The 18,127-nt window shown below is 35.2% G+C and overlaps 1 protein-coding gene across 1 annotated transcript in view; it reads left to right on the forward strand.

The window, feature by feature from the left end:
* LOC126162056 (protein muscleblind-like) overlaps positions 1-17,410 on the forward strand; it is a 608,110-nt gene extending 590,700 nt beyond the window's left edge. The window contains exon 12 of the mRNA XM_049918308.1: positions 12,192-17,410. Coding sequence (XP_049774265.1) covers positions 12,192-12,409 — 218 coding nt within the window. The 3' untranslated portion in view covers positions 12,410-17,410. The remainder of the gene's footprint in view (positions 1-12,191) is intronic.
* The last annotated feature ends 717 nt before the right edge of the window (positions 17,411-18,127 follow it).

The following is an 18,127-nucleotide window of genomic DNA, read 5'->3' on the forward strand; positions in this document are numbered from 1 at the left end:
GTGTGTTCCTGAATAATGCACACCTTTTTGTACAAGACTAAGTGACTTTAAATCCTTGTGAAGATTATTCTTATTTCTAGTATTGATTCCATGAATTGAGCTGTTGGTTTGAAAAAGTGATATATTTTTAATGACAAATTTCATTAAGGAATAAATATATTGGGAAGCAGTAGTTTGTATCCCTAGTTCCCTAAACAGGCTTCTGCAGGATGTTCTTGAGTTCACACCACATATAACTCTTACTGCACGTTTTTGTGCCCAGAAAACTTTAGCTTGGCTTGATGAATTACCCCAAAAATAATCCCATATGACATTATGGATGAAAGTAAGCATAGTATGCCAGCTTTTTCATTTTTATATCCCCTATGTCTGACAAAATTCGCATTGCAAACAGAGATTTGTTAAGACGCTTCAGCAGTTCTGTGGTTGCTCCTCCCAGTTGAATTTATTATCAAGCTGTAATCCCAAGAATTTAACACTGTCCACTTCTTCTATCTTCTTGTCATCGTATGTTAGACATATACTCTTGGGACACCCCTTACAAGTTCTGAACTGCATGTAGTGTGTTTTTTCAAAGTTTAGTGACAAAGTAGGCTAGTCAGGAAGAATTGGAGTGTGAAGAAGTGGAATACAGAAGTAGTAAGGAATGAAGAGAGGATGCTTGAAGTTCTCAGAGGCTGTAGATACTGTGATAATGAATAGCTCAGTAAGCAGTTCAGCTGAAGAGGAATGTACTTCTCTGAAATGAGCAATCTCAGATGTTGGAAAGAAAAACATGGTACAAGGAAGATAACTCTGAAGAAATCATGGATAACAGAAGAAACACTTCAGTTAATTGACGAAAGACAGAAGTACAAAAATGTACAGGGAAATTCAGGAATAAAGCAATACAAGTCAGTTAGAAATGAAATAAACAGGAAGTGCAGGGAAGCCAAGGCAAAATGTCTGCATGAAAAATGTGAAGAAATCGAAAAAGAAGGACTGACTATGCATATAGAAAAATCAAAAGAACCTTCTGTGAAATTAAAAGCACGGACAGGTACATCAAGAGTGCAGTGGATATTCCACTGCTAAATACAGATGAGAGAGTGGAAGGTGGAAACAGTATAATGAAATCCTCTATGAGGGGGAGGACTTGTCTGATGTCATGATAGAAGAAGAAACGGTAGTCAATAGGGAAAAGATTGGGGATCCAGTATTAGAATTAGAATTTAAAAGATCTTTGGATGATTAAGATAAAATATGGCTGAAGGGATAGATAACATTCCATCAGAATTTCTAAAGTTGTTGGGGGAATTGGTAACAAAATGACTATTCACCTTGGTGTGTAGACTGTATAAGACTGGAGATATACCATCAGACTTATGGTAAAACATCATCAACACAGTTCTGAAGACAGCAAGAGCTGACAAGTGTGATAATTTTTGCACAATTAGCTTAACAGCTCATGCATTCAAGTTGCTGCCAAGAATGAAGAATGTAAAATGGTGCAAGAAGTTAAAAATTGTGAGAAAAATAGGGGTAAGCTATGAGGAAAGATGGGTAATATATATACAATGTGTACAAGAACCAAGAAGAACTGACAGAGAAAGAAATAAGCAGAGGAGAAGAGCATAAGCATTCTGGAAGAGTGTCAGAAACCTGATATGGAGCAAGGATATCCCTCAAAACATATATATATATATATATATATATGTTTCGTGGAATGTTTCCTTCTATTATAACCATATATATATATATATATATATATATATATATATATATATATATATATATATATCAAATGAAAGAGAGAGAAGTAAAATACAAGCTAGTCATATGAAATTCTTGAGAAACAGTATTGAAGTGTCTAAGACAAACAGGTTAAGGACTGAGAGGATCAGGGAATTAAAGGAGAACCATTACAGGATCAAGACTTAGATGGTATGGACATGTCAAATGAATGGAGGAGGACAGGATACTCAGAAAGATATACAAGATGAAAGAGAAGGGATAAAGACCAGGAAGAAAGCCAAGAGCCAAGCGGCTGAAAGGAGTGAAGGACTGTGCATGAAAGAAAGTGGAGGCACAGAGTTGGAGGGAAGACAGAAGATGATGTAGAGGCCTATTTGCCAAACAGACTTGGTAAGCAGCTGGGAACTGTACAGTACAATGATGATGACCAACAGCTGTAAATTAAGGAACATATAGTCAAGTAGTCTATAATACCCATAAAGAAGAAACTGAATCTGGGGATAACATTTGTTATTATTAAATATTTTATTTCAGTCAATATTCAAGTTGATGGTTTACACTATTCCAGACCATCTTTTATGAGTACTAATTCTGTGACTTCAGAAATAATGAGTAGGTGGTTATCAAATCTGGATGTGCGAATGCCACAGTATTCATTCTCTCATATGGAGTCAAAGGTCTCACTAGCAAAAGAAATTGGAGAGCAGTGGATAAAACTGATGTTTCCATTTAAGGTATAAGTGATGCGAGCTTTATCTCTCAGAGCATAAAATGGTGCCCTAGTTCTACAGATACTTTTCTGGAAGCTTATCATAGCTACATGAATGTAACAGATTTCTTCTCTTCAGCACCAGTGAGTACCCATATGCACCTTGAAATACTTTTACAGAGTTCGACAGTCTTATTTCAGTTGTCTGCTTTTACTGTTTTCTTTTTCCCAATTTACTCCATGTAAATGTCCATGGTGGACATCATTTCTTGTTAGTGAAACTGATTGATGCCTTGAAACATTCATTGACATGTAATCCACCATTTCTGCTATAATGTAGATTGTTACTGTTTTAATATTTTCCTACTTCTTTTAACATAATTCCTTTTCCATTGTGTAATTTATTACATGAATATCTCAGTTTATTGAAGTAACTTGAATCCCTCATTCCTCTAATTGACTCTTGACACTTAGCGTTGAATGTATAGCCTTGTATTGCTAAAGCAATAAGTGCTGAGTCATCGATGGGCACATGCAAATGTGTGTGTCTCAATGATTCTGCTTTTCAGGAGTGGTCTCCTTTACTTCAAAAGTATTACATTATACCAGAGCTTTCCTACAACATTTAAAGCAGTAAGTGTGTTTAATGACCATATCCCACTGAAACTGGAGCCCAGGAAGTTCAAGACACCATTTGGACATGGTCAGTGCTAAAACTTGAGTACTGCAATAATTAAAAATCAAATATTTAATTTAATAACTCAACTTGATACTGTCTCCAACTAAGTGTGTATTTTCCCTGTATACAGTAAGCCTATACACACATTTGGCTATCTTTGTGAGGAGCATATTTATAATTTTGCCTCCATTTGTAGGGTACACAAGTAAAATTTTATACTTAAATCCTGTACAATGTCCATTGTAGATACTTATTAGAACTGAAGAAATTTTAGAAAGATGGGATCTGGATTCGCTGAAAGAAATAGAAGTTGTTGAGAGTTTCTAAGTGAACATTAGGCAATGAAAGACAGAAACAGGGGAAAGGGATACTGTAGAAAATGAATGGGCTACTTTAAAAGATGAACTAGTTCATGAGCAGAGGATCAAATAGGCAAAATGACAAAACCTGGAAATAATCCTTGGATGCCACACAAGATACTGAATTTAAGTGATGAAAGGTGGAAAAAATGTTAAAATGCAGCAGATGAAGTGTGCAAAAGTGAATACAGGCATCAAAAAATGAGACTGATAGAAAGTGCAAAATGGGTATGCATGTTACAAGGTTGTTTAAGCATGCATGACAAGTGAAAAGATAGATGGCACCTACAAGAAAAAATTAAAGAGCTCAAATGGCAAGCCACTAGTAAGAAAAGAGGGGAATGCTTAAAGGTTGATGGATTCTATAGATGGGCTATGCAAGGGAAATGAAGACAGTTTCATACAAAAGAAAGAGAAACTAGAATAAGAAAAGATGGGGACATGATACTGCAAAAAGAATTTGACAGAGCTATAAATGATTTAAGACAAAACAAGGTCTCAGTAATAAATGACATTCCATCTGAATTATTGATATTCTTGGGAGTGCCAGCCACAAAAGAATTACTCTAGCTAGTGTGCAATACAAGCAAAATACCTTCTGACTTCAACAGTAACATAATAATTCCTGTTCCAAAAAAAAAAGGTAGTGGGTGACAGGTGTGAATATTACAAAACTATCAGTTTAATAAGTCATTGTAGCAAAACACTGCCATGAATTATTTACAGAACAATAGAAAAGCTGGTAGAAGCTAACCTTGGGGAAGATCAGTTTGGGTTCCACAGAAATGTAAGAACACACCAAATCTACATTCATCACATTTGTAGATTTAAAGAACGCTTTTGACAATGTTGACTGGAATACATTATTTGAAATTCTGAAGGTAGAAGCGATAAAATAAAGAGAGAGAAAGGCTATTTACTGCCTGTACAGAAACTAGATTGCAGTTAGCAGAACTGAAGGACAGGGAAGCAAAGCAGTAGTTGAGAAGTGAATGAAACAGTGTGGAAGACAGTCTCATTACTGTCTCAACTACTGTGTCCCTTACATTCCATGTCCTTGTAGCTTATTTCTAATGTTAGTAAATCTGTACATTGAGCAAGTAGTAAAGGAAACCAGGTAGAAATTTGGAGAGGGATTTATTGTTCAGGGAGAAGAAATAAAAACTTTGAACAATGGAAACTCCAGGTTGGAGTATCAGCAACAGGATAGATTGCTACTAATCATAAAGATGACCTACTGAGTTGTCAAGGGTAGTGGTTATACGTGCTTGAGGTTTGCTTGCCTGTGTGAATGTGTGTGTGTTGTCTTTGCTGAAGAAGGCTTTGGCTGGCATCTATAATTTTTTCATTGTCTCTGCCTGCAGCTCAATGGGTCATCTTTGCAGTGAGTAGCAATCTATTTTTTCCTAATTTTGTAAATAAAACTTTGAGGTTTTTGATGACATTCTAATTCTGTCAGAGACAGCAAAGTTCTTGGAGGAGCAGCTGAATGGAATGGGTAGTCCTGAAAAGAGATTATGGATGAACATCAAAAAGAATCAAACAAGACAATGGAATATAGTCAAATTAAATCAGGCAATTTTGAGGCAATTAGATTTTGAAATGAGAAAGTAAAAATAGAAGATGATTTTACAATTTGGGGAGCAAAATAACATGATTGCCAAATTACAGATGCCAAAGTACAGGTGATATAGTACACAGACTGGGAATAGCAAGAAAAATATTTCTTAAAAAAGAAATATTTATTAACATATAAAATTTAAATTATTAGGAAGTCTATCCTAAAGATATGTGGCTAAATTATAGCCTTATGCAGAACTGAAACATGGACAATAAACAGGTTAGACAAGAAGAGAATAGAATCTTTGGAAATGTGTTGCTACATATGAATACTGTAGCTTAGGTGAGTAGACTGAATAACTAATGAGGAGTTACTGAATCAAATTGGGGACAAATAAATTTGCAGCACTATCTTACTGAAAAAAGATTTTTTTAGGACACATTTGGAAGAAACAAGGTATTGTCAGTTTAGTAATGGAGGGATTTATGGAAAAGGTGAGGAAGTTGAGAGAGATCAAGATTGGAATGCAGTAAGCAGATTCAAATGTATGTAGGCTGCAATAGTTATGTAGAGACGAACAGGCTTGCAGAGGATAGATTAGTGTGGAGAGCTTCTTAATACCATTCTTACCAAGTGAGGTGGTACAGTGGTTAGCACACTGGACTCACATTTGGGAGAACGATGGATCAAACCTGCTTCCAGCCATCCTGATTTAGGTTTTACATGATTTCCCTAAATCGCTTCAAGTAAATGCCAGGATGGTTCCTGTGAGAGGGCACGGCCAACATCGTTCTCCATCCTTTCCTAATCTGATGGGACTGATGACCTCACTGTTTGGTCCCCTTCCACTGAATGAGCCAACCAACACCATTCTTTGGACTCAAGACTACAACAACATCGTGGTCTGATCTGCCAGATATATGGCCAGTCATGTAACATTCATAATGAGTCTCAACTTGGGGTGATAATAAGAGGTTACGTCTGTGTCTGAATTGCTTATTTTATTGACACATCTGTCAGACTTTTTTATGACTGACAAAGAATGACCATATCTCTAGCAAATAAAATAATTTACAGGATATGCCAATTGGTGAGTAGTGTTTTCATGTTATCTATTTATTTATTTATTTGGTTAATGAAAGACTAATTGATTCATATTTAGAAACATTTATTACACACTGAATCACTCTACACATCCACATGGCTTCATCATAATGATGTTTAATGCTTACACGGTATGTTGGTGAAGTTTCCTTACATTAGGAATGTTTGCTGCTTAAACCAGTTGTTAAGTTGCTCCACAGATAACTATTAAAAGATTTGAGGTTATAGAAACATGCAAGTCATTGAATTGGTTCTCCCCTACGTCTAAATCTCTCATGACAAGTATAATTCAGTGCATTCCAAACAATGCAGCTGAAATGTGTCAGAGCACTGTAACATATAAACTGTGTTTCCTCTTATCTGCTGCGGCTCTTATCCTGCGGCAAGCCTCTCATATGTTGTAAATAAAGTCTTTATAGAAGTCACTTTTAAAACATTCTAGGATAACACATAGACCTGACAATCCTCTAAATTCCAGCCCTTTCCTTTGATCTTCAACTGCTTCTGTCATCTAACTTGAATTGAATCACAAGGATTTTTATTCACCCACAAATGTTTGTTGGAAAAATATGCTATTCAAAATGTTGTCTCATATGCAAATAAGACTGAAGACATTAGCAATGGTTCAACAGATAAAGCAATAAACCATCTACAAAAGTTCTCCCGTGGTTTGTGATTGGCAATTGAAAGTCTCTGCACTCACTGAACATGATGCAGTTACATGAACTGCACATGATATTTCCTTCATGTGATAGTACTAGCCATATCACATTTTATGACCATGTGTCATGTGCTAACATCTAGATCTCCTTTGATAGCTTGCAGAATGCAGTCTTCCCAGTCAGCCATATGAGCAAAACTTGGTCTACCTTGATCCACAATTTGTGGTACTATGGATCCCATCTTACTGACTTAGAAATAAACAACAGCAAGGATTCATTGGTTTGGCTGTCTTCTCTCTGGAATTCATTTTGTAGAACCTCGCAGTTTCATTCGAATTATCATTTGCATGACCGTACATAACAATCATATCTGTCTGCTTGTGAAATGTAAACAAGTCCTGTCATGATTAAATGACAACTCACTATTGCTATTAAAATATTCAAGGCAGACTTATGCCAGATGCACATAAATTTCAAAAGTATACTTCTCTCTATAGCATCAAATTGTCATTAATGTTACAGTGAGTGCATGAAAAGATTGACTTATATTGATAATATCACCTTATCATCTAAGAAAATAGATTTCAATTATTGGCTGGAACTTCAACTGTTGGATTTTACCTCAAAGCACATTGAACATTAACTTTCAACACAATTAAAAAATTAATGATTTTTCCCACATGTTTATGCATACTTTGATTCTTGAACACTTGGAGTGTTAAGTGATTGAAAGATACCTTTTCGCTGGAACTAGTTTGTGGGAAGACTGGCAGAGAAATGTGGGCAGTTCAGTGTCCAATACAATAGGTACATACACAACTCATGGCAAGATACATAACAAAAGTAATCATCCTCAGATTCGCCAAATATTAAAGAGCACCACTGAAACAAATGGCAGAGCAAATTGACACTAGAAGGCAATCAATATCTCAGTAATGCAGTTTTTGTCACCACTTTCCCATCCAGATGTACTTTTTCTCTAAATAACTTCTGCCAAATGCCTGCATAGTTCCTTAAACAAAGTGGTGTCTGACTTTCTTATCCATTGTATATAGACCACATAATATTTTGAAATATCTTTTCTGAGAGATTCTACATTATTTCACTTCATAGATTATGAGAGAATTTTAGTACACTGACATGCCATGTATAAAACAGCATATCTTGAAGAGAGAAATGTTATTAATGGAAGAATAATTGAAATACTTTGGTCATGAGCATGTCTATGATTACTTTTCTGAATCTGCAGTACCTCATCTAACAGACTTAACTACAGATGGAGACACCGAAAAAGAAAACAAAGTAGTAACAACTCTTCAAGGATACCCAGAATCAAAAATCATCTCCATAGCTAAAGATCAGACATCATTATGTAGTAATAAAATCACAAGCACTCAACATAGCAAGGTACACTGCAACACTCAAAACATTAAAAATAAAGTCAGAGCAAGGATAAAAAGAAAACTCTTCAAAAATTGTGTGGCAGAAAATAATGTGAAGTGGCAACTACATATGAAGAAACAATGAAGATCTCTGTAGAAAAATCCTAGAACTCTCAAATGCAAACTGGAGAGTTAAAGCCATTTTACTTGAGTACCTGAAAGAGTAGAACTGCAAATATTTTCAATATTTTAGTTTTTTTAAAAAAGAGAAAGGACTTGATTAATAAAACAGACAGAAATTCAGGGCCAGGACCAATAACTTTAAGAGTTTCTAAAAACTGGGAACCATAATACTAAAAAGAAAAGTGATGAATGAATAAAGACAAATCATAAATGCTCATTATGTTATGCACATCTGACTGAGTTTAGCGAAGAAGACTAATGAATTACTTTCACCTCAAGCATGGAATACAACGTTTTATTTTAGATGCATATTATTGCCAATAACTGAGTGCCAGAATGATATACAAACAGTTATTTGACAAATTTAGGTTAAAGAGTCAGGAAATAATACATAAATGATGTCAACCAACTGGAAAGACAACCAGAGCCATCTAAACACTACTTTTCTTTCATTGTTTCTCCTTATTCTCCCTCAAACATCAGAATTTCTATGTGACTTAATGCAAATTGATTAAAATGTACATGAAAACTAATGATTTGGAGGAGTAACACATACAGCTGCAGGTCTGACCTCTATTTTCAAACATGATTGCATTTCTGTTTAATTGAATTGCCTTCTTTTATTATCATTGAGGTAGTGTAGAGGGGGACACAAAAGCAGCAAGAATTTCTTTTTTGCTGATAGATGGGTTTAACTATGGATTCTGATGCCAAACTGTTTGTGTCTGCTGACCAAATATTGTATGTGTAGAAGTTTCAGTTGGGTCAAAGTTCTTGTAAATGCTGTCTTATGTATTAGCTAGTTTTTGTTTCACTTCTTCATTGTCCTCGATACTTCCCTTTTAGTTACTTTTTTTGAACAAAACGAATCACTTGCACCCATACCTAGTATAAACTGTTTGAAACTCAGTGATGAGTGATCATTATCATGGTTACAGTGATGAAGTAAAACCTTTGACCACAATATAGGCAGGCAGTTTCTTTAGAGGAGCCTCATACAACCATTTTAGTACTTGAATAAAGTGCTGATGATTTAACTGTTATATCTTCGTGGATCAACTTCATGCTAGAGTGTTCACTTCAGTCATAAAAATTAAGATGGCTTCTATTGGCTTAAATGTCATTTTGTTTCAAGGGCCTAAACAGAACACTATGTCTCATCACCTGTATCAACTTTTGATTAACACCTTATGTTAACTGTTTGTTCTGTCACATCTGCCACTGAAAAATCACTGAACACGTGAAACAGCATTGTTGAAAACAAGCTCTCTGACCTTATTGACATGTCTGCATGGAGAGCATTTGGCCAACTGACTTAAATCAGTGAGTAGTAGAGCCACCTAGATGGAGATCCTATCTCCAGAACCTCTCCACCCAATGTTATTTTTTGGCTCAACTACATATATGTATTCAGAATGTTAGGTTTATGATTCCTGATTGTCCAACTATGAATGTTGCTTGTTGAAATGCATCCAAAATGGCCACAAAATTTCAGTGATCCCAAACAGGTGTTTCAGAATCCTACAGCTGAGAGATATGTTTGTTGTATCTGTTCCAATATTATTCTTGTTCACTGTTATGTTTAACCTTTCTGCCGAATGGCTACAATAATCATACTTATCAGTGGATTGTTGGTGTATACTTCTGTTTTGTATTTCAGTACCATCGCATCCCAATGTGCCAAACAGTGTATTATCTCTATTTGGAAATAACCAAGGTAGATGAAGTTTTTGTATTATTGTGAAACTGAAACACACATATTACATGTGCTTCATTATAAGAAAGAGACCACTTACCATACATGGTATTATACTGCTTTCCAGAGCAAAAACTAACTCAAAAAGGTCACTGTGTCTGATAGATTGTATATCAAATAGGATGAACTTGATTGAAAGTTTAGAACATGTGGTATGGCCTAAACGAAATAGTTCAATGGAAAGATTTTATATTTGAGCCTAGAACATATTAGGAATAAAGAGCTGATTGTCTCAGTTTGATATAGCACAACTAATTTCCATATGGGCATCAACACAGTACATAAACTAGTAAATGATGGTGTAACTGAATGGTGCCTATGAGGTCTACAGGAAGTGAAAGCTATTCTCCTTGAAATCCTTCAGCAAGGATTGAGGTAGGAGTACTGTGAGCACCAAAATTCTTTCTAAAAAGAATTCCAGACATGATCTATAAAATTCTGGTTGTGAGACCATGCTTTGGAAAATTGTTTCCTGTTGAAGATATACACCCTGTAATTGGCTCTGAGTGCCTCCCCCCCCCCCCCCACACACACACACATCTATTTATGCATGTTTTATGGACAATAATAGGTTCCAGCATCATGTAAATTTGAAAGATGGTGGCTGTCACTTTTAGGAGCAGGTCTCGATTTGTGAGCAGTCCAGTTAGCATCTTAAAGTGCCTGTTACAAATACTCTCACCCCTTTGTTAGGTGATTAGCTGTAAATATGTGATTGGTCACCTCAAATACTTTTGTGGTGGCGTTCGTAGCGACAAACACTTCGCTGTAGAAACAGCTTACGAAGTCACCGCCACACTTTTAATAGCGGGCCGACCAGTCCGCTGGAACAGTGAACAGAAAGATGAAAACCCAAACACTCTGATTAAATAAAAGTCGGTACTTATCTTTATTAACGAAGATACAGAAACACAGTAGTGAACTCCGTGTCTACAGAAATCTGTCTAGTTCGAGTCGGAGCGGCTAGGTCAGCGTCGGCTGACGACAAACAACTACTCTGCTGCGATGAACACACAACTGACTAGCAAGTACACAAATCGGTGGCGAGTATACAACTGAGCGGCGAATACAGAACTGTCCTAGCGCTCGCGACTCCAGCGCTTAAGAAGCCAGAAGCCAGCGGTGGCGCGCGCAGACTTGCGGCGATTTCCTGTATCGCTGGCGCTGCTTATGCGGACGGCGTGCGGACTTTGATGCTGCCAACCTTTTGGCAGCGGGCTCGGTTGGCATTACTGGCTAGGATATAACAAATACTTACCACATTCATAAAGCTTTTCGATTTCAGTGCTCTATTATATTACTGTTATGGTGTCTACAGCAAAGGAACTCTAAGTGCAATAGAGCCACAGTCCTGTTTACTTGAGGGCATGATATAATATACCTTTGATTGGCACCTATCATAGACCTTTGCTGTCTGAGCCTTCTGGAGACCAAACCTAAATGAGAATTTGTTGGCATCATTTTTGAACAGCAAATATTTATCTACCTTTACATTTGTTGCACTTGCATTCAAACTGTTAATGGCCCCCCTCCATTGTATCAAGTAAATAATGGTTCAAGGGAATTTGATTAACAACCATTACCATGTTAACACCATACTTACATTTTGGACCAGTTGATTTTCTTGGCTTATTGCTGCTTTTGTGATTTTACTCTAATTTTAGAAAGCAGGATTTGTGCACACATTTACTGTAGTCATTATCTCTGTAGTGCCAAAATGACTTGAGTTGATGAAATTTGTTGGCTGTACATGCAGCTGTCATGGTGAAGAAAATAATTTGACAGTAATGTTGGGATTCCATTTCTCTCTTATTGTAAATGCACTTTATCAAAACTGTGTGAGGGAATAGCTACAGTTGAATCCTAGGCACCATCTATAACTCCTCATATTTAGTCTGCTAGTGTGCAGCATGATGTACAAAATTTTCACTTGTTGGTAATGTGTAACAGCAAGACAAGCACACATTACTCCCAAACAGTTACAGAAAATGTGATTGTCTCTCTGCCCTGCTACATTTGTAACTAGCTGTAGAGTTTTGTCATTGTGAAATTTTTGTTGCAGGTCACGTGGAGGTTGTGGACATGAAAGTTACTGTTTGCCGGGATGCAGTGAAGGGGAAATGTGTTCGCCCACTGTGTAAATATTATCACATCCCTATTCCACTGCCCCCGGCTAATGAGATGGTGCAACTGGAGGATCAAGGACATACGACTACATCTGATAATGTCCTTCCATCAAATCGCATACTTTCTCAACAAGTATTTGCGTTTAATTCCTAGTTTACACTAATATGATGATATTTGTTACATGATTTGTAGAGTGTTTTGTTTACTTATCAAAGAAATCAACTTGTTTATTACAATGTTTATATCATTATAATTATTGTAACAATTATAAAGTCATAAAATGACAAAGAATATCTTGATGCATAACGTTAATTTTGCATTATATAGTTCTAACATGACAGGTTGCCAAGGCATTGTGAATGTGGAGTGTGCAGATACACAGTGGGCAGCCGATGGAAGAGGCCTGTCCTTCTGTAGGAGCGCTCAAGTCCACAAGATACACTGAGAGGGAAGGTTTTTATACTCACTGTCCTAGTTTCTTTTTGTATTACATAAATAATTCCCTTCTAAAGGGGTGGTTAACGAAAATATTGTTTTGTATCGTTCCCTGTATAGAATAGTAGTTTAACAAATGTGCTCCTAGGTCTTGAAGTAACTAGTGGGGAAGCTTAAGGCCTGAGAGTCTCCCACTGATTGTGAAAGTTGGACATAAATATATTATTATCAGTGGGAGAACAAAAGAAGAAATGAAGGTGTAAGTGAGATAGACGGGGATTATCAGCACTGGCAGGTTACAGACTGAGTCACCACATTTCAATTAATCTGAATGAAATATACAGATAAAATATAATTTTATTGTTTATTAGATTACAATGTATTTGATTGTATGACTTGGCAGGAAACCTAAATAATGCAAACATCAACATACTGACTTTATAAAATGTTTTGATATTTATTTGTAATAATTTGTGTAAGATCTGTATAAGTAATTTTTCATTAAAATATGATATAAAAGACTGTCTAAAGTCACTGCCACAGTGTTGCTTTATTTGTCATGTGTCTGTACTATTCTCAATTGTTATATCCTGCCAGGACATACATGCAGATGAAACGAAAAAAAAAATCAGTCATTGGTTCTAGTCAAATGAGTGATTGTAACTCAGTCTCTAACTGGTGTTCTGTCCTTAGAGGCTGTGACAAAAACATATTTGGATATTTACCTTAAATTGTACATAGTGCAAACAGGACCAAAGAGCCTCGCAAGAATGAATGTATGTAATCTGGAGGTCTTCTTTGCACTAAATCTTTACTGTACTCCGTGATATCTCTCAGATGAAAGAAGTGCCACATTTTTTAAAACTGAAGTAAATGTTCCTGTACAGCATTTAAGAATCAGAGTTACATCAGGGCGAAAGATTTTTCCTTCATAGCAGGCTCAATAGTGTGTTGTTTTGGTTGGATTCTGTCGGTAAACAGTCAAGTTGCCCAATGTCAGTGAATTGGTATTTGGTATTAAAGGGCAAGATGTTACTGTATATATGTAAAATCTTTTACAGTCACATACCTTGTTGAAACAGAAATGTGATAATGAAGTATTTGAGATAATAATAAATTCTCTTTAGTGGATGAAACTCTTCTGTCATCTTGTTTTTATATTAATTATGTTGTTTGTACTAGCCTTCAGTATTACAAACTGATCCTCATCACAAATCATCCACATCTTATAAACGTATAGGCCACAGATCTGGTGTTGTTGTACAAGGGAATGTTCTATGTATATATATGTATATGTGCAAGAATACATGAACTAACGTTAATAATGAACAATTTTTGAGAAATGATTGTTGCTTTTATTACGGAGTTAGAAGTAGTGACTAATGAAAATTTAGGCCATGTTGTTGAAGTGAGTCTTTCCCTTTAATACCAAGGTTTAGAAGAGTGAGCTTCCAAAATTGACTGTAGTCAAGGGTCTAGGCAGCATTTTTACTGAACAGTTCCGGCAGAGCAGGGTTAGCTTGAGTCGCTGCTTGCTAGCTTCTAGATGTTACCATAATAATGGCTTTGATCACTTGTTTTAATCCCAGTCACAAATGCATAAGATAAAGGACACAACGGAAAACTGAGCATTGCTAGCTTGTTGTCCACAGGTTGTATTTCCCAGATTCAGACAGTTGTTGTCGTGCACCTGGGACTCGAGAGCATTCTGCTACTCCTTAATTCAAACCTCACTGTGGCTTACTGGGAAACAAAGCACTTCCATTCTTGCTACCCATTACCTTTAAATAAATTCCCATATTCCACATAGACACTAAACAAACAAAGTGCCACAGATTAGATTCCCATGGCTCCATTCACAGATGTTGTAAGATTTTTTATCATATAGAGTTTATGCTGTAGTTATACATTAGTAATGTAATAAAATAAAATGTAATGTGATAAAGGTAGATAATGTATTCCCTCAGTAATTATTTATGTAGGTAAGAGTACTTGTGTATTCATTCAAGAATGGACATGCTTTGTTTAAAGCAATATATACCCTTGCATTTTTACATAGCATGTAACCTATTACTTGAGTGTGAAGATGTAGTTTTAGCTTTCTTTCTGTATGCTTAGATCCAATAACTGACCCAGCCACAAATAAAATATTTAGTTTGGCTGCGAAAAAGCTCTCGTGGGTATATGTAGATCAGAATTCCACACAGAGCTTTATATGGATTATTCCTTGTATAATGCAGAGCATGCGCGCATTCGTTCACATGTGTGTGTGTAGACTGCTTTTCAGGACAGAGAATGATTCATTGTAATGTTCTAGAGATCTCATAGCTATTCAAAACTACACTTCCTAGGCTATCAGTATATTCAGTACATTTAGAGATATATTTTAATGTGCATGTTGTTCCACTGGAAAGTGACAGATGTAATATACATACTTTGTGTACCATTATATAGATTAAAAATATAAATTTTTATCATAATTATTTTGGCTCATATATAATATATATAAATATATATATGTTACACGTATAAAGGAAATTATAAAATAATGTAACTGTCTTCAATTTCCAGTGGATTCAAATAGAAGGGATCTTTTCAATGTCATGTTAAACTTGCTCATCATTCATTTACACCTCAAGATTAAGCCTAAAAAATGTATCTATTAATTTCATATATTTATAAGATTGGACACAGTACACATTCAGACAAACTTAATATCAAGCCAGTTTTCACATATGCATAGCTTTTACTTGCATGCCTTACTTTAATTCTGAAAAGATTCCTTTTTGTTTGAAATACAAAAATTTATAATGTCCATTCACCACTAGGGCTCAGAAGTCCACTGTTACAAGCATAGATGATACAAGCTTAGGTTAAACACATCTTACAGAGGGGAAAGGAGGACTGTACACCATAATTTGTACATACCGAAAATGTAGAGAGTAAGTTTTCTCTTTAATTTTGGTAAAGATTTAGCTTTCATCAGGCTTTTTGGCAACCCTGCAAGCAGCTTGATTAGGTCATGCATTATTTACTTTAACTATCCCAGGCTCAGCTAACAAACACTGAATCTAAGGAAACCATCATAATGTAAATTGTATGTTTATGCACTAAAAACAACAATGAACATGTAAATAAGTATATATGACGCATCATACAATTTCTTTATGTTGCACCTTGGACAGTTGTATTTGTGTTTGAACATTACTAGCAAAAGCATAATTCCCCCCTTGACTATAAGAAATCAAGGCCTGTTTCCCACTCTTTCACTTGTCTTGTAGGCTGATTGTCTTTGAGTCCAGTGTACTGTATCTAGTTGAATCTATTTTTGAAGATCAAAGAAGATTTAAAACATGGGTCACTTTTGGGAAAAGTGGATCTCATATAGGATGTGACAGTGACTCATTATTTTTTGATTTCATCCATCATTTTGTGATATTTTTAGTATGGTTGTTATTTAAGTATCACTATAATCATTAATTGTACCTTGTTGTGTTATTGTTAGATTATACAATTTATATTACAGTATTTAGAAATGAGGAGAAAATGGACAGTAAAAGAAATATTTTATTTTTTGAAATTACTCAGATGTTCACGTAATGTCATTAAAAATAGGTGAGAAGTTTGAGTGTTGACTCTCATTCCATACCTGATTTTCTCCTTATTACTGAATAACATGTATAACAATTAGGTGTTGCAATGTGTATAACACATATGCACCTATTCTCTGTGGAAGTTAATATCTGCAATGAGTGGATAGAATATTGATCACACCAAAGTTCCAAAATGTGATTATTTTTTAAAAAATGGTTATTTATACAAAGAATATGTCTTTCAAGATATTTTGCATGTGAAATATGGATAGACTGAACATTTAATTTGTTGTACTGATTGTGCCAAAGAATCAGCATTGAACACTCGTGGCATGAAGTGGGAAGTGAACTGCTTTTTTTTCATATTAGTACATAGAAATATTTGTGTGTAGTTTTCTTTAAATATTCTTTAAAGCATACAGCACATGGGCAGAAATTATAGGAAAAAAGAAGACACTTTCGGCATAATGAATACAACAAATGTTTCAGATTGCTCAGATTTAAGTATATTTTAAGGAAGTGGAAACTTGTGTTTGATGACACACAACTATTGTACTAAATTTGTAAATTCCTCTTAATATTAGAGGGGTCATACCACAGTCTGAGGTATAATGCATTCCTGCCATAAAACACACTGGAACTCATTTTAACAATTTTCACAAACTTTTGACTGACCTACATTTAACCTACATCAAAAATATCTTGAAAGAATTTTAAGTCGGTTTTTGTGAAGACATCTCTGATCCCATTATACTTTTTGTTAATGTTGATAATAGTAATAGTTTCAATTGAGAAATGATCAGTTTTTTCTGTGCCAATCTTACATTCCACATCAAATTATGATGATAATTGTAACATTATATATTGTTCTCATTATGTCTTTGTTCACTTAAATTAATATTTAATCTTTATTGTTATTCATGAGTTGTCTTCACATATCACTGAATAGGTAAACACAGTCTAACCCCATGAAATGAGGCAGATATTACTCCTTCAGATGCATGATCGGGTATAAACCACTTTCATCTAAACACACATGTAACTGTGATGGAAGTGACAAAAGTAAATATAAAGTATCCCTATTCCCCATTTTCTGAATACAGTAGTTAATAAATAATAAAGAGAACCATTGCATTTTTATTTCATTATATTTATGACCACTACTTTCCTTCTATTGAGATTTTATTAATTGTGCGTCTTCATAATCACTTTCTTTTATTAGTCAGTTTACCTGAAGAAATAAAACTTTCCACCAGAAAATAGTACCAACTCGCATGTTAGTGTGATTTTGTCCTGCAACCATTGGAAATGGAATTATCACCAGACATATGTTTTTGTATGACACAGCGTGATTTTTGGTAATATACATCCAACATTTCATTGTCTTGTCTTCATATTTTAATGCAGCAGGTTAGATCAATTTAATTTGGATTCATGTACTTGGAAACCCTTCAAGGATGCAGAATGGGACAGTTTATTCATTACCAGGAAGAAGCCTACTTCTGTTCAGTATTCTAAGATACAATTTTGACTAGTGTTAATCTACATACATTGTTAATTATGGTACATACTTCTGCTATCTTTATTGTAAAAGTTCTGTGATCGTCACAGAAATGGGTACTATCTTCTCATCTGATGAAAAACTTTTATAAATGTAACTATTATGGTCAGGCACTATTCTGTGCTGATAATGGTTCCTAGATTGGGATCTGTCAAAAGAGAAAGGGGCTGAGTGCAAAAGGTTGCAACAGAGGAAACCAAGTGTATGTACATTGAAGACACATTATGCATCAATTTGTCAGTATTATCTTGGGAATATAGTACTTTCATTCTTACTACATAG

This window comes from Schistocerca cancellata, chromosome 2 (assembly GCF_023864275.1).
Source record: "Schistocerca cancellata isolate TAMUIC-IGC-003103 chromosome 2, iqSchCanc2.1, whole genome shotgun sequence".
Classification (NCBI taxonomy): domain Eukaryota; kingdom Metazoa; phylum Arthropoda; class Insecta; order Orthoptera; family Acrididae; genus Schistocerca; species Schistocerca cancellata.